This window comes from Nuphar pumila, chromosome 1, assembly GCF_984573655.1.
Source record: "Nuphar pumila chromosome 1, dmNupPumi1.hap1.1, whole genome shotgun sequence".
Classification (NCBI taxonomy): Eukaryota; Viridiplantae; Streptophyta; class Magnoliopsida; order Nymphaeales; family Nymphaeaceae; genus Nuphar; species Nuphar pumila.
Window position 1 is genome coordinate 32,854,947 of NC_143249.1, and position 26,274 is coordinate 32,881,220.

General features: G+C 35.4%; 1 protein-coding gene across 1 annotated transcript in view; it reads left to right on the top strand.

Annotated features, from left to right (window-relative positions):
- The first annotated feature begins 11,716 nt into the window (after window positions 1-11,716).
- Window positions 11,717-26,274, top strand: part of LOC149848616 (exocyst complex component SEC5A-like) — a 162,755-nt gene continuing 148,197 nt past the window's right edge. The window contains exons 1-2 of the mRNA XM_089996544.1: window positions 11,717-12,301; window positions 14,904-15,046. Of these exons, the coding sequence (XP_089852670.1) occupies window positions 11,921-12,301; window positions 14,904-15,046 (524 nt within the window). The 5' untranslated portion in view covers window positions 11,717-11,920. The remainder of the gene's footprint in view (window positions 12,302-14,903; window positions 15,047-26,274) is intronic.

Here is a 26,274-nt window from a genome sequence, read left to right on the forward strand (position 1 = left end):
TGGTAAGACGAACGTAGTGGCAAACACACTTAGCAAAAAGACTTCAGTCATGACATCCTGTTTGATCGGGCGTAGTTGGGACTAGATCGAGGAGTTTGTCCGATGGCAGTTGTTTACAAACAATTTTGGATGCATCCATTATGTCGGGATGCAGGCACAACCTGAGATCATAGACTATATTGAGAAGCTTCAGTCAATTGATCCAGACTTTGAGGGGTTGTGCGTGAGTGCGCAAAAACCTAATGCACAGTTTCGTCGTGAGGAGGATGGAACCATCATGTTTGGAGATAGATGGTGGGTTCTGAAGGCATTGTGGGAGGAGTTGATGAGTGAGGCCCACAGGTTAGGTATTCTATTCACCCTGGTTCTACCAAGATATTCATGGATCTCCAGCGAACTTATTGGTAGAATGGGATAAAGTGGGATATTGTAGAGTTTGTGTCTCACCTGCCAGCAGGTGAAGATCGAGCATCAAAGACTTGGTAGACTTCTTCAGTCACTAAACATTTTAGAGTGAAAGTGGGATGACGTTTTGATGGATTTCATCGTGGGGTTGCCAAGGACCTGTCTCAATACAATGTCATCTGGGTGATAGTGTACCAGTTGACGAAGAGTGTCCATTTTCTATCGATGAGGATCAGTCAGAACTTGGAGAGTTTAGCAGATCTATATGTGGATGAGATTGTCTGACTTCACGGGGTGCCATGTTTGATCATGTCAGACTGAGACCCTCACTTCATGTCTCATTTTTTATGGCATTTGTAGAAGGCCCTTGGTACCACGTTGTAGTTCAGTATGACATTTCACTCATAGACTGAAGAGTAGACAGAGCGCACAATACATATGCTAGAGGATATGCTTGGAGCGTGTGCACTAGACTGGGCAGGAGAATGGGATAGGCATATGAAGCTTATAGAGTTCTCGTACAACAATAGCTACCATGCCAGTATTGGTATGGCCCCGTATGAAGCTTTGTATGGCAGACCATGCAGATATCCTGTGTGCTGAGATAAGGTTGGAGTGAGAGCAGTAGAGTCTCTAGAGGTCATTCAGCACTACTCGAACCAGGTGCGGTTGATCCAATAAAGGTTGATCGTAGCGCAGAGCAGGCAAAAGCACTATGTCGATCAGCGATGTAGGGAGCTTAGTTTTGTTGTGGGCGATCACGTGTTCGTTCAGATCTCGCCTACAAAGAGTGTATTCAGGTTTAGAAAGAAGAAAAAGTTGAGTCTTCGGTATGTTGGACCTTTCGAGATCTTTGAGTGAGTTGGCGAGTTAGCATGTCGTGTGGTACTTCCTTCTTAGTTTTTCCATATTTACGTCTTCCATGTCTCGTTGTTGAGAAAGTATATGCCTAACCCCTCACATATGATCCACTATGAGACAATTAAGGTACAAACTGACTTGACGATAGAGGAGAGGTCGGTAGAGATTGTGGATCATCAAGAGAGGACACTACTTAGTAGGATGATCCCATTTGTGAAGGTGTGTTGGTAGCATCACGGACTGGACGAGTCCACCTGGAAGCCCGAGGCTGATATGCGTGACCACAACCCACATCTATTCGTACGCTCTAATTTCATGGGCAAAATTCTTTTAAGAGGGTAAGAATGTAATATCATGTGTTTTTCTATAAAGTTAAATTCTGACATTTCAGAAAATTTGGCTAAGTGTTTTAGTAAAGTTGATAAAATCCTCAATTTTCGGTGGAGTCAAGTGAGTCTGGGCTTGACCCAAGACCCATTGACAAGACCTAGATGAGGCAATTAAGATTTGGGATAACTTTTTATTTTTTACCTTTAAAATCAAGCAAAATTAAAGCGAAATTCATGTAATATATCATTAGACGCAATTCAAAATTCTAAAAATATTGATATCTTGTTTTAAAGAATTTGAGCTACGATTGGCCCAAAAATCACATTTTTTAAAAAATGATCCATCTCAATATAAACGGTTCTAGATTAGATCGGATATGATCCATTTGACCCAAGTTAATATAGATTTGGACCCAGCCCAAGACCCATATTAATTAGGATCTTATCCAGTTTAAGATTCATATGGACATTGTGTATGGATTTGGATCTTGGATCTTGATCTGGATCTAAAATCCAATTCTAACCAATTTACAGTTTTAAATTCAATATAAAGGTTAAATTGAGTTAAAATCCATGTTAAGAAGACTCCCAAAAATGTGTGATACCCTCTGAAACTTTCTAAAAATTTAATATTTAATAAATAATTATAAAAATAATAATAATTTCAAAATTTTATTTTTGGTATGACAGAGTTCTACATTTGCTTAACTGTACATAATATATAGGGACTCTAGAAGAGCCCAAATGGGTTTAAAGTAAAATAGTAAAATAAAATAAAATATCAAACAGATAAAAAATAGTTAAAAAGGAAATATGAGGTTAGAGATAGAGTTCTACATTGAAAGAACGCTATCTCATAGACAAATGGGAAACTCGAGAAGGGACGCCACCCTCTCTCTAGAAGACAAAAAAAAAATTATAAAAGGGTCTAACTTGCCCCTCTCTCTAGATTTCATTTTCTAGAGAGAGTGAGATGGAGAGAGAAAAGGAAGAAGGAAAAAGAAAGACAAAAAAAGAGAAGAAGGAGAAGGACCTCCTTCCATTCTGAGCATCCAACAAAATTTTTTGCTCTTTTTTCATCTTTAATCGAAGGTATGGGTTCCTCTCTTGATTCGAATGGGGAAAAATAGTCTAAATTCAATTTATGTGAGATTTTAGTGGGAAACAAGGAAAAATTTGTACTAGAATACAAATATAATATATATACATATGGATCGATTTTTCTTTTCTTTCTTTTTTTCAGCCTATATATATATATGTTGTTAAATCAACCATTTGTTTCCTTTTGGCATATACATGATTTTTTATTTTGTGCTTATAGTTTTCATGTTTTAAATCTGAATGAGAGTTATTTTTTTGCATAGTTATTAGTTGTAAATATGTTTTGCATACTTTTTTTAAAAACTCTTAAATTTGATTTGTCCTTGTCCATATGGACAGATTTGTCTGACTGTACATGTGAACATATATGTAGATTTTTATAGGTACGCAGATTTGATCTAGATCTGTTGATTTTTGTGTACACGTCTGCAAATCAGGCATGCCGCTGGGCCATATATATATATATATATATATATATATATATATATATATATATATATATATATATATATATATATATATATGGAAGATTGATCGTGCATTGGCTAACGTACCGTGGTCTGATTTGGATCAGATATGATCTGAACTAGACCTATCGTAGTTCCAGAATGTTGTTTCTAACTATCAAAACATTTATGTTTTAAAATTGTCATTAAGATATATTTACGAATGCTGAAAATCATTGGCTGCTAATAAAATTTTAGAAGATCTGAATTTCTGATATGATATATAACAGATTCATTTTTTTTCATGATCATAGGTTCCATAATATTGTGTTGTGCAGCGATTGTAATTGTTTTTATCAAAATTGTTATTAGATTGTATTTTTAAAACTATTATAAAAGTGCATGTACATGTGTTAAAAATCGTTGGTTGTGAAAAGAAAAGAAGTGATGTTGATATTCTGTTATGAGACATAACAACCTAGTTTACCTTTTTTCAGCACTTTTAATGTTTTTGGGTTGTCATGGCTGTGTTATATTAAAACTATATTTGACACTGGTATGCTGTTTGAAACTGGTTTTGACATTGACTCATGATCCGTTAAAATTATGTTTTGATTTTAGAGATTTCTAAACAATTTATGAACTGTATATTTATGCATACAATGTACTTCTGAGATATTGTATGGGATAGACTTGTCGATCTTTTCATTATGGACAGATCTGGTTCAAATTTGTCCAGGTTTTTCAAATACTTGGTTGTCTCTGTGTATCGGTTTCCAAACCGAGTTTGTATAAAAAAAAAGTTTTGACTTGGCTAATACATTTACTTGTGTTAAGCCTATTCGAAAATTATTTTACATGGGAAAAATTCAGTCGACTATTAACAAAAAGGAAACAAAACATAAATCAGTCCTTAATGGTGATTTGATGAAATCAGTGTTTTATTACCCAAGCTTATAATTGAACCCTATGTGGGTTATGAACAGGTTGTTTATGTCTTTTTCAGCTATGAGATGGCCGACACCAAGTCGTTTGATGTTGCCATATGGGTGGGCATTGAAACAACCTTGATATCATAATTTTTTATACATGTTAGCACCCTGATAAAATATTTCTTGCATGCCGAATTTTTATTGTTTCTTAATGTTTCCAAATGAGTTATTCTAATGTTGTGAGATGTGTTCTATTTATGATTTTGGTGGGATATTATAGGGCAGAACAATGTTGTACATTTATGTGCAACATTGTTCGTTGTTTATCACCTTTGTGTTGTATGTTTTCTACATGAGAAACATGCTGCCAACGGCATGCTAATGCTATCCTGAGCATCATGGCAGCCTAGATATGACTCGATGGTTATGTGTTGTAGCCTGAGCATGCCCAAATTAATAAAAATGTTTATTGGTTATGTATACTCATGAAATTGAATATTATGTTGGCATAGATGTGAATATTATGAACACGAAATTTTTGAAGTTATTTTGATATTGCATTAACATGATCATGTGAATGTTTTGATGTTATGCATGAGATAAATCATGAAAGAAAAATGCATGTTGCAAGCAATTGTTCATATGCATATGTAATTTGTTTTATATGTACATTCTTATTGTGTATGAATAAATATGCATTGTGGACATGTTTGAATAATTGTGTGGTTACATGTTCAGTGAAGATTTTTGCATAAGATACATCGGTAGGCAGATGTGAACCACTGTAGGCCATGTGGGTCAGGCATGTGTTACTTTAAGATTTGTGTGTATGCATTGCAAAATTTATTTTAAAATAATTGGTTTTCTAATTTAATTGCACTGTTAAATTTGTAACGAGAATGGTCCAGTGTTGGATTTTGTATGTTGATTTGCAAAATAATTCTTGTGTAAAGAACTTGACTTTTGTTAAAAAAATAAAAGATATAAATAGTGTAATTAATATTTTTATTCATAAATGTTCCTTCCACAATGTAGGAATCCTAGATGGCGGTTTGGGGAAAGCCGTGAGGATACTAAAACTCCGTGTGCGATTGCGCCCCTGAACTAGATATGATGGTTCACATCCCGACCATGATTTTACAGAGTTTTCAACTACTTTGCCAAGGGGTGGTGGTGTAGACATAGCTATTGTTATTGGTATACCAATAAAGTGGCATAAGTGAATGTTGATTTCCTTGGTGTCCCAGCATTAAATGTTGATTTCTAATATTCTGATAGATGATATTGATTCTTAATATCGATCGAGGGTCAACTCTAGAACTTAGTAATAAAATACAAATTGTGTGTTAAGCTACAACTAAGAATTTATATTAGACTTCGAGAATTATCGTGCCTGTTTTGAATATTCATGGGTTTATTGAAAAGTGGAACTAAACTTGTGTGCATTTAATAGAGACATGCATGCAAAAGAAAACTCTAAAAATAATTTAATAAATTATTCATGCGTGTGCATTGGAATCATGCATTTGTACTTGTTTTGTTTCATATGAGATATTGTTATTGCATGATAATTGCTTTTAAATACTTGAATAGTAATTGAATTATGAGATAGTTGTAGTTATGTTCCTCTGAAAACTTGCATGAATTTGATTTTTGTTTTTTCTTACCTATTTAGATTTTTAGAGGAATTCGTATAATGAATCTTTGATTCTTACTTAGTACTTTGTATGTTTTTCACAGAATCAGAGCTCAATATTGAGGATGACTGCATCAGGGAGTCTACGAGATCATATGACTTGCTTCTATTATTTTGGATAGTGTGGCTCAGTGATTTTAAACTTTAATTTACTTTTGTTCTCAGACATTGATATTTGATTAATAAAGTTAGTTTTTTTTATTAGTTGGTTCCTTGTGGTTTGGAATGTAGTTAAGTTTGTGAGACTCCAGATCCTTGGGTTTTGGTTTTCGCAATTATTTAAAAAAAAAATCACTTTTCAACGGGGATGAATTGGGGTCGTTACACCAACTCTTGGGCAGATTTAGATCCAAGCCAAGCTGGAACCCCTAACTAGGTGCCTTCTAACCGTTGGGACCAAGGACTCTCCCCATTGGGGTTGCTTGGGTGGTGACTTAGGGCTTGTTTGATGGCTTGTCCAGGATTGAACGAAATAAAGAAACAAAACGGACAAAACACTTGTTTTGTAACTACTATACCTAGTCCAACATTTGTTTCAATCATACATGAATGTTATATTGTAAATGTTTATTGTTTGATAACGATATGCTAAACAACTTGGACAGTCATGGATAATGGGTCTGATTACTTTATTTTGAATTGTATGACCCAATTCACCCACCATTTAACATGTTTTAACAAGTTTATTATAGAGTTTTGCCCCGAATATGGATCTCAAATTGGATCCAAATACCATAACATAACAAAATATTTAAAATCTAAAATCTCAGATTGGATCTTAAAAACTTAAAAATTATTTAAAATTTGAGTATTTTGAGAAAAATAAGAATTGATATATATATATATATAAATGATTTAATCAATGTCATATCATATCTAATTATGAAAGTTTATCATAAAAGTATCATACCCTAAAAACAAATTAACTATAAAAAATCTAATTATCAAATCTTATTAAATCATAAATGCTTAAAATACAATAATATAAAAAAAACCTAATTCAAACCCTAACCAAAGAAAATAAAAAAATCCTAATCAAATTATAAAATCTTACAGACTAAAATAATGTATAAATTAGCCAAAAAACCTTAAACTATAAGGAAAAAAACCCATAAAATTAAATAAACTCCCTTATTCAAACCCTAACCAAATAAAAAAATCCCTAAACAAATATAAGAAAAGCCTAATTTGTGGAAGTCTGGTTCAAAATGATGCCACTCTCTCGCGCCATTCACTATCTATAAGCTAATCACCTAAAATTTCCTTTATGGGTTCATTGTGAAAGCTTGGTAAGTAATTATACAAATTCTAGGTAAATACATAATAGTTCAACTCATAGCATAATTTGAGTTAGAGCATGAGTACAGTTAAAGTATGAGTATGCAAGTCAAGTATTACAGTTCATCAGGCAGGTATTCATAATAATCAGTATGAGCAACAAGGTCTTTGTTTCGATAGTTAACCTATATTGTGAGTACTCACAGGAGTAATATTTGAGTCGAAGTTGAGACCACACAGGGGTTTATTATTCTACATATATTAATACCCTATATGACTAGCTGACCTGAATGCCACAGGGGATGACATAATGACCGAGAGAGGATTCCACACTTGACCCTCCCAATAATGATGCACCCTAACCTTCTGCATAAGTGTGAAATCTACCAACCTATGACATACTTGAGGTAGATCTAGTCTCCTACCTCTAATTATTAGGGGCGTTAAGTTATTTCTACTTAAAGAGCATGTTTTCAGTGACAATAGTGTCCATTTGAGATATACCACTCACCCTCTCTAAGGTAAGCACAATCCTGAATGGATAACAGGGTTTTTTTCTTTATTTAATGAGACTTATCATTGCATATGCATCTCGTATGCATTCCATGCCTTAATAGCATGTTTGCCCCTTCTAGGTAGCCAGATGTTTTATGATACAGTCATATGTACCCACCCATTCAATAATTACTCTGGCACTTACAAGTACTTCGTCTATAAAGGTGGATTCCTTTAAGTGTGTGTATGCATGTATTATTCATTATTCAAAATTGCTTTGGCATTATTAGCCTTTTTTAAGCACTTTGCCTATGAAGGCGGATCCAAGTATCACATTCATCGTGCATACGAGTGAACCTTATGAAATACCAATCACATGCTGTACACAATATGATATTCAATTTACATCAATGTGGTTCCTTGAACCTTGACTTTGTCTTGAGCTGAACTTATGCATGCACATCAAAATTCTTGGGCTTTATGTGTTTATGTATTCATATGGCCCGTAGGGTTTCACAAACCCTAGCTTTGTAGTTGATCTAATCATTCATGTGATCATGAAATAATACATGAGAAACTTATAAATGATTGCATGCAAGTATGAGATATTTCATGATTTTATGTAGGCTACTGCATATGTGCTTGAAATAAGACATACAAGTCATTATGCTTGATTTTTAGAGAAAGAACATATTGTATTAATATTTCATTCACATAGATTCTCCATAAATGAGGTCAAATAGGTATGAGTCAACCCTCGATAAACAAAGTCACTTGCCAAAGTCAGGAGTCGACCTTGAGGTCACCACACATGTTAAGAGTAGCCTTGACTATAATCTAAACTCAAACAAATAAGCAGGGGCTGACTCCTCTATCTAAGGTTCGATCATTGCTATATATTGTATGAACAAGGGTCGACTCATCTTTCTAGGAGTCGGCCCTTGTAGCATAAAGAATAGGTAGGTGTCGACTTTGTCTTCCATGATTTGACCATTGAGTAAGTAGGGGTAGACTCTTCTTTCCAAGAGTCGACCCTTGCAACAAATAGAAATACGTAGGGGTCAACCCTTCTTTCTCAAGGGCTAACCCTTGTAGCAAATAGAATAAGCTAGGGGTTGACTCTTTTTTCCAAGAGTCGACCCTTGCATGCCCACATTAGTGGTTGCACACAGGCGGGGTCGACCCTCTGCAGGGCATTTGTTGACCCTCCCAGAATATAAAGATATGAAATTAAATGCAAGGGTCGACTCATCAAAGTGTGAGTCGATGCTGCCAATGCATAAGAGGAAAAAAACACTCTAACAAGGGTCGACTCAATGGTACAGGGGTCAACTCTTGCTGAAATAAAGCTTAAAAAACACAGGAGTCAAATCGGGCATTGAAAGAGTTGGCCCTTGTGAAAACACGAGTCGTTTCATTGCAAAGTATAAGTCGACCCTCAACTATGATTTGGAAATTTATAGTAGGGGTTAACTCATGCCTTGCAAGAGTTGACCCTCAAGTAAGGCAAAGTCTAGTTATTTTATTCAAAATGAAAATTAGAAACATAGTTTATAAAATAACACAAGAATTTATGAGCATTTGATAAAAAATCCTACCTCGATCTTTGGGTATGGTTACGAATGAAACATGTGAGGGTCTCAATGTTGCGTCGATGCATAGGCCTGGAACTGAGGTGTGCAAAGCAACACAGGCAGTGAATAATATAGTGTTGATGGTGAAGAAGAATGCAGAAAGATATGGGCTGCTAGTGGCGTCTGGTTCAACAAGGTGGAACGGCAACAAGTTGGGCGCAACTTGGAGGTGGTGGAGTAGTGGCGGTTCTGCCGGAACAATAAGGAAGGAGGTGGCTGGTGAAGGGCAACTCGACCCTTGGCAAAAAAGGAGAGGAAAAAGAGAGGGGTGGAGGTGTAGGGGAAGCCATCAAGGGGGAGGGTGAGGGGCTTAGAGAGAGAGAGAGAGAGAGAGAGAGAGAGAGAGAGAGAGAGAGAGAGAGAGAGAGAGAGAGAGAACTCATATAAGAGGAGTGAGGGGAATGGTTTGAGAGAAGAGTAGGGTTCTCATATGGTATTTATAGCGTGAGAGGGAGGTAGGGGGAGTGACAAATGGAGTGGGTTCGGTCAATACATGGTGGGGTTTTAAAAGACAAGTGGTGAAGGTGAGTTTAATATTTGTTAAAACGTAAAATTAGTGTAATGTTTCTAAGATTTGGGTTTTGGATATGGGTTGGATCATATGTGATCCAATTTAGATCCAAACGAGTCTTGGTTATGGTTAGGGTCTTAGTTGAATTAACTAGATCCTAATCTAGTTAATGTAACTAAATCCAATTTGCCTATTTTGTTTAATTAAAATCATACCAAATTAATAATTTACCAATATGCCCTAAGTCAAAAAAGGTGATGACATACATGACTTTAAGTTGGTCAACACATATTGGATGACTATGACCCTCAGGTCATAATTGTCCTCATTTTCTAAAATAACTATTTTGCTCTTGAAATTTGTCGATCGCGTTCCAGATTCATTTCAACTCTATTTTTGAGAAAAGTAAAGACCGACTTTCTTAATTTTTTGATATGAACACAACCACGTGGTCCAAAATCTTAAAATAAGCCTACAAAACTATGATTTTGCCCTTAATCATCTTTCTATCCTTATAACTTATCATAGCAGATATGCCTATGCATAAAAATTTAACTAGGAGTGTCCTTATTTTGAAAAAAAAATCCTTATTTATTTATTTATCAAAAAAGGTATATAAGTTTATGGTTGTTACGCATAAAGACTGGGTCATCGAGGATGCCATGTACAAAGGTGTTCTTTATATCCAATTAATTGATATTCCAATTATGAGCAAGAGCAATGGATAGAATGACCTAAATAGTTGTTGGTTAGATAATTGGGGAGAATGTTTCTATGAAATCAACACCAGGTGCGATTGGTGAATCTGAAAAACTCTACGATGAAGTGTTACCAATGAATTATCAAAAGAGTGGGTTTAAATAGTTGGTAAAAATAATTGTTGAAAAAGTCATCATTTTTTTTTACGTAAGATTAAGAAAGTTGGGGACAAAAAAAAAACTCTAGAATATGCAAAAAATAGCCCTCAAGTGCGGACAATCACTTTTTAAATCCCTAAAGAATCACATTTATTATATTAGAAAAATCATAAATATGAAAGAACATCACACATTTAGATATGCAGTCTTACTTTGATATTTGTGTCTATCTGCATAATTAGGTATGCGATCTTTTTATAATACATGTAATTTTACTTTGTTATTTATGAATTTATGATTAAAGGAGGTTCACATAAGTTATATTTGTGCGCATTGTGAGGACAAAAAAAATGTGCGGATATACATTTAAGCGAGGGTTACGTATAAGAGGTTTACACGGTATCCAATGACTGGTATAAAATATACGATTTTAATAAGGTATTTGCAAAGTTACAATCATAAGAAGGTTCACAAAACTTGTTATTAAGCACTTCGTGAAGATCACAAAAAAAATAGGTACTAACATACATTTAAGTGAATATTAAAAAAATGAGAAAGAAGGTTCACATGTTTTTTTACTACTTTGTAATAAAATATGTGATTTTACTATTAACGGGGAGGACCATATAAATAACATATTTTTTTGCACGCTTCTTGAAGACTAAAAGAAAATGTGCGAATATGAAATTTAAGTAAGTTTTCACTTTAGTCGACGAGAATATATCATGCCAACTTTGTGAGGTTCGTTTGTAAGAAGGGAAAAAAAGTTTTAAAAAGTTTCTCATTTGCCATTTTGAGCAGCAGGCAGATTTTAGATATTTTAAGGTAATTGGGAAAACACGACAAATATGTCGTACAATAAGATCATTTTTAGTTTATTTTTATGTTGTTTTAAAAGTTTGCCACTACGCATAAAAAGGCTACATTTTTGGAAATTCCCACGCCGATGTTTTCCCAAGACGAGATTTGTGGCGATGGGATCAGGTGCAATCACATTGCACAAATGTGCCAGAGTGGGGCCAAACAGCAAATGGATGGTGATCAGGTGCAGCGGCACTTTACATTTGTGCAATGTGATTGCACCTGCTGCTGCCTCAGGTTTGTGTATGGTTTTCCGCAAGGAGCTCTCGGCTTGATTTTAAGACATTACCATGCGTCACCTCGTACCACTTCTCAGAATCTCCCTCAAGTCACTGGTATCATTGGAATTTTCAAGATCTCCGCAGCTTCCTTCCCCTGCCGTGTTGAAATCCATTCCCTCCATGATCGTCTCCCCCATCGATTTCTTCCTCCCACCTTCTTTCTTCACTCGCTCCCCCATACCCTAAGAGAGAGAGAGGTCGATCTCCGGTCTCTCTCTGCGGATCCGCGGGAGATGTCGAGCGACAGCGAGGACATCGACGAGGACGAGCTCCTCCAGATCGCCCTGAAGGAGCAGGCCCAGCGGGCCGCCGGGGTGCTGCAGAAGCCATCCCGCCCCGTCGTCAACCTCGTGCAGCCGCCCTCCTCGTCGAAGCAACGGAACCCCGGCCCCCCACCCAAGCCTCCCCCGCGGACGAAGCATTCCCGGCGCCCGACCAAGGATGAAGAGGATTCCGAGGTGGAATTGCTCAGTATCTCCTCCGAAGACGATGACTTGGCGATGGGCCGGCCCACGGGGGGCCCGGCGGCTAAGAAAGGCGTGAAGGATGAGATCCGGGACCGTGGGTGGGACGGCGAGGAGCCGAGTGCCTGGAAACATGTTGACGAGGCGGAGGTAATCTATCTATTTCGGCTGTTTGGTTCTGAATTTCGTGTATCTAGGCAAGATGACCATTTGAGTTCATTGAATTTCGGTTTCTATCTACCCTTGTCGATTGCTTTGCAGAATTGGTAGTAATCTATCTGAGGGTTGGCAAAAGGAGCGATCTTGGTTGGCGATTGCCGTCCAACCTAAGCTTGAAAGCTGAGGAATTTGAGTTACCTCGACCACATGCACAAAATAGTGCGACAGAGAGCGTTTTTTGAGTTGGGTTGTGTCGTAGGCTGATTGGGGGAGTATTGGCCCACTTGGGGGCTACCATGACATTGAGATTATTGCACTGACCGTGTGTAGATTGGCATGAATTAGGATGCGATAGACTCTATGATCTACTGAGTCCCGACGTTCTTGATTCAAGTCCAGATTGAATTAGGCAGCAAACAGTTCAGATTGTTATTGCTGTCATTGTCTCTAAGCACCAACCGTTTGCTTCAGCTTGTCACTGACTAGGAGGGCGACTATGTCACAACTTTCAGACTCTGGTTGATTTTCAAGTCTTGTTCTAGTAGCTTGGGTGATTTGCAAATTCGGGTCATTGATTAATAATCATTAATTTATCGTTAATGTGAATACAGTCTTCATTGAGGGGCAACACTTCCTACCTATCAGTTTTGCCTGCCATCAGTTTGAATGCCTTAGTTGAGTTTAATGCATGCACATAGCCCACACAAAAGACGAGATGTGCTAAAAGCATTTCAATTTTAATATTAGTAAAGCCGTTAAAATGTAACATCTGCACAGAGAACTCTAGCAAAATTACAACATAATCCATATCATCTCTAAAACTATGATCAATTAGTACATTAATGCAGGAAAAAGAAACAACCATAAAATAGAGAATAATTGTATACCATATCTCCTAATTAGAGTAAATTCCCTTTTCCTAGTTAGGGTAGGTTTCTACTAACTAAAAGTTGAAAAGTTGCTAAATCAGTTTGTGCCTTTGTCATACAACTCAGATATGTCCATATTTAGATAGAGCTTACATCAACTTTAACTTTTGGTTTACCTTTATGTATTCTCTGAATAAGAAGATATAACTCCACCAACCTTATTATTAAATTAAGTTAGAGTTTGACTGGCGTAATTGACCCACTAATTGACCTTAGATTGACCTAAAACATTGGAAAAGTTTTGGTTCATTGTTTATAGTCCTTTGAATAAGCTTTACAGTGAATAAAAGATCAATTAGTTTTGATATTGATAGCCATAGTTAGCCATGTTGGATTCGGATGATTCAATATGCTCTTTAAATAGACTTGGATCTCTACCCAAGTAGTCTAGATTGTTAATAGACCATTGTAAGGGGGGAGAGAAAGAGAGTTAACTGCCTTCTCCTCTAAACCATCCTAAATAGCTTCAATGGACAAAGTTTCAGGTGTTCGCTTACTCTGATCTTACAGACGTATTCTCTTCAGCTTACTTTACAGAAAACATGAAATAGTTTAGGCATTTTTTCATGTTTACATATGTTTTGAATGAAAAAAAAAAATCAACTACTCATATTGCACTAAAAGTTGGAACAAAAAACAAACTTCTTGTTAAATCTATTTGATCCAAAGCACAGTTTTCAGTAAATAAGCAATGGTAAACACATCTACAGGTTTGGATTAAGAAAAGAACACCTAGAACTATGATTTTAGAAGTATTTAGGATGCTTAGGACAAAATTTTGTTTAGGAGCTGCTAACTTTCCATATATATATGTATATATGTAATTAATGTGCACTACATTTCTTGAAAGGCTCCAAATACTCCTAGTAAAAAGTGTCACTTTGGCAAAAACAGATTAGCCATGTCAATTTTTTTCCCTTTATAAAAAAAACCAAATTTGTGGTAGTCTATTCCCAATCAATTTTACTTAGAGCTTGATATGTAATGTGAAAAATATTTCTGCTCTCTCAAGGCGAGCTAAAATTGAATGCTCCTACTTTGATAGCCATACAATGTAAAAACCTTCTATATATAAGAAATTACATTTCATATCAACTTTTGATAACTGGCATGCTCTAGATTAAGCATACCTTAAAGCTGTAATATGTTTGCAAATTTAAGCTCAAAGCAGTATTTCTTTTTTCATTTCTTATGCAGTTGAATTCCAAATCGAATCCTATTGAACTTGATGACTAAAGTTAAAATCATATTATACTTGAAAACAAAGTTGGCTGAATAAAGGGCCATCCATGGACATGATTTTACAAATAAAGAATTACTGAATTCCCAATTTAGCATTGACGCATAGTATAGCTTAAGTTAATTATGGAAAGCAGCACTTTTTTTTTTAATGTTTTATGCATTTGAGTTCTTTTTTTGAAGTGTTCTAGTCTTGACATGTAGTGCTTGTATTTTCTTTTTTGATGGAAAAGACAAGTTTTTATTGCATAAAAGAAAAGAGTGTTGTGGAGTCACTCCACAAGTGCTTATGCTTTAGTTTTGCATTTCAAATTGATTTTTGCATGAGTAAACTCTTCTATTACCTGTTTCTTGTATGTTGGTGGTATTCATTCTTGATGACTTTAACATTACTAACTGTAGTTTCTTTTTTTCCCTGTATGTAGCTCGGTCGTAGAGTGCGTGAAATGCGAGAAACAAGATCTGCACCTGTTGCTCAATCATATGAACAGAAGGGTCGGAAGGGACTCACTACTCTGCCATCCTCCTTACCCCGAGGCATTGAATTTGTGGATCCTTTAGGACTTGGGTATGATATCTGTCATGGGTGTGAAACTCTTGTCTAGGGGTTATGCAAATGATATTTTCTGATGGTGCCATTACCATGTGGGTTTGAGAAAATTTTTGGAATAATCATATAAATTGCAATCTTTTGAAGATTTGTTCAATTTCTGCTTCTGGAAGATTTACAAATGGTTTTGGATTATCATATCATCGTAATGTAGTTTCAAAGGACTTTTGGGTTAATGAATCTTTTGAAGATTTGTTTGATTTATTCTTTTTGTTGGTGTAAAGACAAGCGTGCTTCCTTCTAGTTTGAAGCATGTTTAACAAAAGGTAGCTTCTGAACAATGGTTAAGGATTTGAGTGAGATCAGTAACCAATGAGAAGAATCTGACTACCAGAGGGTTGTGGCGTGTGTGTTTGCAGGGACAATAAATATTACATTTGTCACTTCTTTGGAAACATACATCTTTGAAAAGAGTCATGGAAGTAACTAAAAAGAGAAAAAAATGATGGGTTAAGCTGGTATTAGGAAATGTTGATGATTCTGAAATGATTAAAGTGATTGTAATTGCACAATGCATCAAACAAAGAGCCCTTAAGCTTTCAAGAGTTGAAAGAGAATGAAACTTTTTGATTTTCTCAGCTTTCTTTCAAAATGAGTGAAGTATCACAAGGTCTGAGAAATAGTTCAGCTTTCTTTCAAAATGAGTGGAGTATCACAAGGTATGGGAAATAGCCAAGTTATAGAAAACTCTTTTATTGCTTCGTGGGGTGCAATGTAGAGAAGGTGTGTGTGTGTGTGTGTGTGTGTGTGTGTGTGTGTGTGTGTGCACATGCATGGAGACTCAGAGATATGTATGTATCACATCTGCATATTCCAATTGAATATTTGTCCCTTTAGCATAAAAAGTGTCATTAGTGGCATAGAACAATGTCTGTGAAACATCAAAAACAGTCCCAATATTAGACGTTTAAAATTAGTATAAACACATACCCTTCTTGGTATGTTTTGAGAAAAAAAACTAGAGCCACCATATTAGGTGTTTAATTGTTTAAAACATTCCAAGCACGTATATGTATGTCTATGTATGTGTTTATATACATGTGCATGCATGCAAGCATGCTCACATGTAAAATGTATGTGTCTTTACATCTGTATATATCTACCATGTCACCAATATTGATCTTGTGATGATATTGGTGTTAAAGTATATATATATATATATACATATATATACACACACACACACATTAATATGTATATATATTTCTTGATGTAATAAGTAAAACCCATTAGGGCTATTGTAGTCATTTTCCTTATGTAATTAGTTGTGCTCATTAGGGGTACTTTAGGTTTTTATTATTTTTGTAATTTATTCTTTTTATCAATGGCATTATAGTCTTTATAATACTCTTGGAATGGAGCTGGTGGTAGTGCTCTCAACAACTATATTTCTAGCTGTTGGGAGCACTTTTCAATGTCTCGTATTTGCTTTCTTTTGTGTATAAATAGGGGGGTGTAACCCCTCTTGTATGTTAAGCTTGTTCTCAAACATTGTCTCAATAAAATCTTTATATATTTTTTATGTTGTTTCTCATGCCCATAAGTGGCATTGTGTTTGTGATTGTATCTTGATCCATAAATGGTCTCCATTTGTGTATGTTGTTCTTGCCTATAAGGGGGCACTTGTTTGTGTTGACCACATTTCATTACATGGTATCAGAGCATTGGTGCATTTGGGTTGTAACTTGTATGTGAATATCAAGAGGAGGATTGTGAGATTGATGGGGAGTATTGGTTTGTTGCCTCAGGAAGTACACCATCAAACATCTTCAACACATTTCTTGCAATCTTCTTCTCTTCTTTTCTCTTCTACTTTTTTTTTTCTTGGTACAATGGCAAAAAAAGAAGTGGTTATGGCTTTTCCGGTCAGATTTGATGGAAAAAATTATAATATGTGGGCCACCGTCATTAAAAGAATTTTGGTTGACAAAGATTTACGAGACTATGTTGATGGCTCCATATTGGAACCTCAACCTATTCTCACAAAATCTATTTGTGGGGAAATGGTATTACCAAAGAGGACCCTCTTAAAGATAAAGAGAGAGAAAAGAATCTTTTAGACTACAAAAAAATTATTAAAGCATGTGATGTTGGACATGCCAAAATATATTGAAATTTGAGAGGGCCGATGAAACATGGGTTTATATTAAACAAACCTATACCCAACATGATAATGCCCATAAATGGGACTTGCAAAATAAGATTCACAATTGCAAGCAAAGAGAAAGCAGTGTTAGAGAGCACTATAGTAGTCTCAAAAGACTTTGGGACCAAATGGCTAAAATGGAGCCTATTTGGGATACCCTTGATGATGCTCACCGTACGAAAAAACAAATCCTTGGTGAGCAATTTTTTCAATTTATGAGAGGTCTTAGGCCCGAATTTGAACATGTTCGTGTTTCTATCATCTACCAGAACAAAAATCAAGAGGAGCTTCCTCCTTTCTCCTATGAGCATGAAAAACGAGGCAATACACAATCCTCAAAAGTCAAGAGCGAACCTAGCTTTGATACCATGTAAAAAAATGGAAGCCTCCAACAAAATCCACCACAATGCCAAAGTGTACATACAAAAGCCACAAATAGGCTCACTTACAAAACCCACACAAGGAGCAAGAACAAGAGGCTAAAATAAACAATATTTTATTAATGACCTTCATGCAAGAAGCATCCATAATGTGGGGCTTTGCCCCATATTTATACACAAAGGAGGACTCCATAAATAGTCGTTGGAGTCCCAACGGCTCAAAATAGAGCCGTTGGGACCCCAACGACTCTTATGTTTGACTAGTCAACATGTGTTGACTAGTTCAATTACAAAAAATAAAAAAGGTAAAAGTCCCTAGTTCCTATTTCTAATTAACAAAAGAAAAGGAAACAAAAAAAATAAAGAAAAAGAAAAATATATATTTATATAAGTAAAAAAAAAATATATATATATATATATATATATATAATATAAATATATATGTACAATTTTAACACTCATGCCCATAATTGGCATTTTGTTTGTGATTGTATCTTGACCCATAAGTGGTCTCCATTTGTGTCTGTTATTCTTGCCCATAAGGGGCACTTGTTTGTGTTGACCACATTTCATTACAATTGGGGAGGTTTTCTCTTGAAGAATCTAAATGTAATTTTTTCTTGAAAATTCTAGGAAAAATATTTAGGGATTAGAAAAAAATATTGTAGAAACTTGTAAACTGAATATCTCAGCAAAGATTGCAAAGAAAAAGTATTGCAATAATTGTGAGCCCTTGCTATATTTGATAAAGAGGAGAAAGGAGAGAGGGTGATGATGATAGTAATGGGAGGAATAACTGGATGTCTCATCTCATATGTGATTTATTATTATAAAAATAACTAGGGCCGTGGCTAAAATACAAAAAATTTCTTGGTGTTACAATAATATATCTGCATCATATTAAACATGATACTGGACACAATAAACATATCTAACAGCCTGCCTCAAGCTGTGCATGGGTAAGCACATTGCACAACTTGACTTTTAATTGTCAATACCGTTGTGTGTAGAGTTCATTGACATCTCACGTTGTTTGGGATTCATCATTATTAATAAATCTAGGGCTCCAGTTGAACTACCGGAAATACCCTTGGGGTTTGCAATATTTACAAATCTGTCAATATATACTATCTTTACTATATTAAACATGATACTGGACACAATAAGCATATCTAATAGCTCTCCTCTAGTTAAGCATGGGTAACCACAATGGATAACTTGGTTAAAATGTATTGATTCACATATATATATATATTATAATTTTAAACTGTTTTTTATTGTAATAGGTTTTTTTCATCAGGGGCAGTTTTGTCTTTGTACATTTTTTTGTACCTTTCGTCTTTTCTATCTTGTATGAGGGTATATTGGACAAAGTCCAATATAGTCATTGGGATCTCCCCAACGGCTATATTTATAGCCGTTGGGAGCATCCCAACAACTATATTGGTTCTTGTAATGCCTATATAATGGGGTTAAAACCCCCTCTTGTTTTTAAATGCTTTTCCTAAGCATCCTACCTCAATAAAGGATTATTATTTTTATGTTTTTGTCTTCTTTTGTGTGTATCCATTGATGCCTCTTGTAATCTTATGTATTTGCCATTGATTGGCTTGTGTTTTGTCCCTTTGTGGACTTGTGCACATTTGGGCTCTTTGTAGCCATTGTATGCACTTGTGTGCTTGTGTATTGCCTTTGACATTTGTATTGTCCCTTGTAGGACTTGTACTTGTGCTTGTGCACATTATGGTTTGCTTTCCACTTTATTTCATTACAAACTTACTTTCAATTGTCAATGCCAATGTGTAGAGCCTTTTGGTAAATAGGTCCAACTGCTTGATGCTCCCTAAATATGAATTTGGTCTGTAATTCCTAGTTCTCAATTTTCTTGTGATTAAAGTGTTTATTTACTTTTGTATTGAAGTAGATTAATGGATATTACAACTACACTCTGATCATCAGAATACAAAATAGATCACGTTATTGGCTGATCAAGTTTCTTGATAATATGCCTCAACCATGTAATTTTAATGGTCACAGAAGCCATGAACCTGTATTTTGCTTCGGTTTCAGACCTTGCACTGTTTGTTTCTTACTTTTCCATGAGATTAAACATGAAGAAGTAGATCTCCAGTGATTGGATATCCAATCCAATCATTGTCTGAATACACAAACCCCATCAATTAGGCGTACCCTTTAGAATCCTCTTAATTGCTTCAATATGACCGATCCTAGGAGCATGCACAAATTGTGTGACTCTATTAATTATAAATATAATAGTTGGTCTGATGAAAAATAATAACTACAACCTTCCTGCAATGCTTTTATATTTTTTAAGTGTAGTTAACAATGTCCTCTCATCATTAACTAAATGTTTATTCGTAGCAGCCTGAGGCTATGTAATATAGACACAACAATTTGGCCACCGTAGTCGTGTTGACATGAGTGCGGGTACGCTGTGGGTTGGGTCCCACACTGCTCTGGGTTGGGTCCAACCCAGACCTGACCCAAATTATTTTTTTTTAGGGTTTTGACAACACGATGCCCAATTTTTTTTACCTCAGGTGTGTTAAGACTAGTCGACTATTAGTTAGTTTCAAGTGTTTTATCCTTCAAGTTATTATTTATTCTTAAAAGATGGTTCTTTATAATTTTACAAATAATGAGGGATCTCTTTGTAATTTGTTTATTAGGCTAAACCTCTATTTAAACAAGAGGTGTTTAGCCCTACATGAAGATTACGATTTTTCCCTCTCAGCTGCTCTCTCTTCTCTCTCTCTCTTTCTCTCTCTCGATTCCTGTGCAATATTGGGTTTCTCCACATGGTATCAGAGCTGAAGGCCGTGGGAGCGTAAACCAGAGTTCGATCTGCCCCAAAAAAAGAAAAAAAGAAAAAGAAAAAGAAAAAAAAAGGTGCGTGCTCTACCTTCTTTAATTTGGGTGGCATAGATCTGATAACAGATCTATTGTCTGACAAGAGTCAAGACATAGATATGTAATCAGATCCATAGAGCTCGGCAACATTGCTGTCATTTGGACTGTATATCGTCAACCATGATGCCTTCATGATCCGTGATTTTATCAACTGGACCTGGATTCAGTCGTGAATCTGAAGCAAATCTTATGCTGTTAATCCTGGATTTGGATGAGAAAAGAAATTTCTGATTATTATGGTGGAACACTTCGATCGATCTGGGGTTGCCGTGAATGGAGTATCACATGTTTCGTTATTTTTTAATCCTGTACCGTGAGCAATCTTCATCAGAACTGTGTTGCCGTGAATGGGGTATCACATGTTTCAATGTTCTATCTGTCGTGAATCCTGTACCGTGAGCAGTATGCATTGGAACTGAGCTTCTAACAGAGTTGTGATTAATTACACATAAATTTTTTTTGGTCATGATGAGAGATGACATGGAGGTTTTTTGTTGGTTGCTTCTGTAGAGGTGGTTGGAATGGTTCAGATCTGATCTCAGATCTGATGTAGTGTTTCTTCAAAATATCGTGGGGTGTCGTAGCTTATGCAGTGTGTCGAACTTACTGTGGGTTCGTAACATATTCAGATTCAATCTGATAAGCTTTTTTTTTAATTTTTTTTTGGTCGTACATTGCAGCAGTGTTATCATTTCCTGCATAAGCTTTCTTCATTATGGCTGAAGCTCAGAAGGCTGATTCTAAGACTGAATCTATTGGGGAATATAAGGCTTTTGCGAATCCTTTTTCTTATGGGTCTTCGGTGAAATTAAATGAAACTAACTATGCCAGGTGGACTCGAACCTTTATGATGTCGGTATTTGGACATTGTAGAAAACATATTTTGCTGGAAATTGAACCGAGTGATAAAGTGGGAAAATATGTTACTTGGGATGAAGATAATGACATTGTTATGTCATGGATCATGAACAGTGTTGAACCTCATATTGCAGAGGGTCTAATCTATTATAATACAACTAAACAAATGTGGGATAATCTTTGAGATACTTACTCTCAGGAAACAAATGTGAGTCATATTCTGCAAGTGGAACAAGAAATATATAATTTGCAGTAGGGAGATCAAACATTGGCCCAGTATTATGCATCCAGGCCTCTGTGTTGTTCACAGGCCTTTGAAAGGCTTAATGCTCACAGGCCTCTGTGTTGTTCAAAGCATAAGGATCATCAAGAACAGACTATGGTTGCTTGGTTCCTCATATGGCTATCTTCTGAATTCTCGGTTGCTAAAGTCCAAATGTTAATTGGATCTGATGTACCTACTCTAGCTGATGCATACAATTGCTTGAGCAAACTTGTTTTTTCTCTCCCACAATCTCATCCTATATCCCAGACATCTGCCTTAGCTGTTCCTTCTGGTTATGGTTGTGGAAATACTCTAAACATTAGAGGACGTGGTCGTGGAAGAGGTGTGGGAGGTAGAGGTAAACTTCAATGCACATTTTGTGGAAAATTCGGGCACTTAGAAGACCTAATGTTCCAAAAGCTAATGTTACAAAACTAGAGGTAGCAAATGCAAATGAAGCCTCGTCTCCCAGTGACTGCATTTCCCTGAGTCGTGCTGAATATGAAGAATTGGTAGCTCTTTGTCTTTCAAGCTCCTCCTCTCCTGTAGCCGGTGTGTCCTATGCAACAGGGAACCATCTTCATCTCAATGATAGTAAGTGGATTATTGACTCTGGTGCATCCAGACATCTATGTGGAAATTCTCATTATTTTTCAGATCTAAAGGATATTACTACTCATCGGGGAGTCTCATTAGCAGATGGGAGCTCTTCTCCGGTACTTGGTCAGGGAAATGTTTCTATATCTTCTTCCTTGCATTTGAAAAATGTTCTTTATGCTCCTTCATTTCCTCAAAGTTTACTTTCAGTGAGTTGTCTTACAAAAGAGCTAAACTGTAGAGTGATATTTGATCCTGTTGGTTGTCATTTTTAGGATTTGCTAACGAGGAAGAAGATTGGTGGAGGCTCTGAAGAAAATGGAGTCTACTACTTACATCATCCAGTAGGGAACAATTTTGCTGCAGTCGACTATTCCTCGAGTCCTGTTCAATGGCATCATCTTCTTGGTCATCCGTCATTGTCAAAGCTTCGTCATGTCATTCCTCAAATTCCGTCTACTACTTCATTTCAGTGTGAAGCATGTCAATTGGGCAAGCATCATTGGAGTTCGTTCCCTTCTAATCAGAGTTAGTCCAGTCATAAGGTCTTTGAACTTCTTTATGCTGATGTATGGGGTCCTAGTAAGATTCCTACTAGGACTCGGTGTCGATATTATCTTGTTATTGTTGATGATTTTTTTAAGTTGTCTTGGGCATGGTTTTAAAACCCGTGACTCGGAACTCGACTCGTTCTTTATGGACTCGTGACTCGGCGGGTCAACTCGGTGACTCGGCCGGGTTTTGTTAACTTTTGATTTTAAAAGAAAAACAATATATAAATTATCATTTAAACATATAAAAGTTTGTGGAATGACTTAATTACTAGTGTAATTGATTAATAAGTAAAATAACATCAAGTAAAACTATATCTAACTTATAATTACTCATCTAATAGCAAGAAATCAAACAACCAAGCAAAACAATAATTCAATATTTCAATAGAAATAAGCCCTAAAGTAAAGTTAAGTTACAAAGTTCATAAATATAAAGTTAATGATCATAACACAATGACAAAATCAAATTTCAAACATCCAAAATTCATCCACTTTTACAAAATATGATATCTCAATTCTCAAGTCAAGAGTCAATGACTCAAATCTCAAATAGAGGCGAAGTGCTATTATTTGGAACTTCATTTGAATCAATTCTTGAGTTGGAAGTAGAAATTAATGGTTGAATTGGAGTACTAGTGGTTGCATTTTCCCTTGCATCTTCATCTTCAACTCCATCACCACCTTCGTCATCAATAAGATTAGCTTCTTCAATGTTTTCAACTTCCATTTCCAAGTCTCTTAAGAAATCTTTCATTCAATAAAATATGACACATTTGAGTTAACATGCAATAGAGAAAGACAAAAAACTAAATTAAAACAATTTTAATCAAGTTAAAATATCAAACAAACTTTTACGGTTTTACCTCATCTCCATCTAAAATTCCTTCTTGCATGACCCATTCATCCATTGGTGTTTGCAAATATATATTGTCCAAAGAAATTGGGTCAAGACGTGTTCTCTTTAATTGCTTTTCTCTCAGACGTAAATTATAATGGACAAACACTAAGTCATTAAGTTTCTTTTGAGCTAATCTATTTCTTCTCTTAGTGTGAATTTGATCAAAGGTACTCCAATTTCGTTCACATCCAGATGAAGAACATGTTTGACTAAGTATACGAATAACAATTTTTTGAAGATCGGGGGCACATATTCTATGCATTTTCCACCACATTGCTGCATAAAGCCAAAACACACAAAAATGAAAAGTTGATTAAAGAAATATTCTTTTGCACAACACAACAATAATGTTAAAGATAAATCACCTGGCTTATGCTCATCTCTAGTCATAACAACTATAGAAGTACCAAAATCTGCACTTGCGTCTTCAAATAACTCAAGTTGCTTGCATGCTCTTACTCTAGCTGAAATATTTGGCTCCAACTTTTCAATACATTGAATTAAACCACGCCTTACTTCAGGATGCTTTGTGAATTACATGAAATAGTGCAAATAGTCAAATACATTAAATTGGTAATTGATAAAAGAAAGTTCATATTCAAAATTTAAAACAATCAATAAAAAAATATAAACAAATACATACCTTAGAAAATTGTGGACTATAGTGGTATTTGGGATTGAGATAGTATGTTGCTGCATGAAGAGGGTGATGAAGTTGATTTTCCCAACGACTGTCAATTATTTTCCAATAAGGTTTATACTTTTTCTTGTCATTGTCATGAATTTCTTTTATAGCCTCTTTGGCTCTATCCATAGCTTCATAAAGATAACCCATTGTAGGATTTTCTTCTCCATCGACCATTCTCAAAACTTTGACCAGAGGTTCTATAGTTTTAACAGTTGATTCTACGACTCTCCAAAAATTACTATTCAATATAATATCCTCCATCTCTTTTCCCTCAGCAAATGATGAATATTTTGAATTGTTCTATTCATCTGATGCCATCATTTTTCTAAGACCACTTCGATGTTCTAGCAAAGATTGAAGCATGATAAAATTAGTGGCAAATCTTGTAGTAACCGGTCTTAGAATTTCTTTCTTATTAGAAAATTGAGCCCTCATTAGGTTCAAAACAAAAGTATGATTGTAGATGAACTTCGTGATCCTTTTTCCTTTTTCCACACATCCAGCTATGCTTTTTATCTTAGAAAAATCTTCAAGCATGAGATCTATGCAATAAGCTGCACAAAGAGTCCAAAATATGGTTTTCCTCCTATCCTTCAACATCTTTCTAACTGCTTGATAGTTGGCTGCATTATCTGTGATTATTTGTCATTTTTTAATTTCAAAACATTATTAACATACTAGACAAATTATAAATATCAATGTTTAATAAAAAAATACAAAAGAACAGAATAATATACCTGAACAACATTCTCTGCACCTACTGTTTCCACCACTTCATCAAATAATTTTAATAAATTTTCTCGATTATTCACGATACTTGTTGCATCAACTGATTTCAAGAAGTAAATGCCCCTTGGACAATGAACCAAAAAATTTATCAATGTCCTTTGTGTTGCATCTTTCCAACCATCAACCATAATAGAACAACCCATTTCAGCCCAAGACTCTTTGTATTCTTTGAAATAATCATCAATTTTTTTAATTTCTTCTTGTAACAATCTTCCAGAAATCTCAGATGAAGAAGGCGGCTTCAATCCCATTCCTACTGAGGAACAAACTTCAATCATCTTCGTAAAGTAAGGAGAATTGGCTGCGTTGAAAGGAATGACTAAATGATAAAAAAATCTCGCAATAGCTGAACATAACCTATCTCTAGCTTTTTTATCTAAAGCTGTTTTTATTTCAAGTTGTTTCATTGATGGAGACCCTGCCTTCACTTTAACAAAAGCATCAAGATTATGCTTTGGGGCATCATTCATCAATTTTTTTCCCTTTATATATCTTTTCTCAGAAGACTCATCACTTTCATCTGACAAATCCATATCATTATCATTTACTTCAACAAAGGAACCAATCTCATTTACAATATTTCTCTTATATAATTTGTGTTCCTTAAATGACTTCAAATTCTTACGAATTTTTTTTCTTACAGATTCTTCGACTTTGTCACATGGTTCCACCTCTTCTTTAATACCAGCAAGATGATACTTAAGTCTATTAATGCCACCACTCATTTGTTTTGTACACCAAGTACATTGTACCCTCTTCTTTTTCTTATCAAGTGGTAAACCAAAATCCCACACAGGGTCCTTTCCTTTAGTGAATGATATTGGAGTCCTTGAAGATCCTTCTTCTGACATTTCTTTGATGATTTGATAAATCTAAAACTTTTAAATTTGAAAAGTTAAAAACATACGCACGGTTAGTAGATTATGCACAAACCCACCAAGGAAAGTTAAAAACATAGTGTCATACAAGTATAAAACTAAAACTATACATGGTACACTGCATAATGCACACAAACTGAACACTGTATATGCTCATCAGCATAAGCAAGTTATCATTTTTTTTACTATTAACACTAGCACG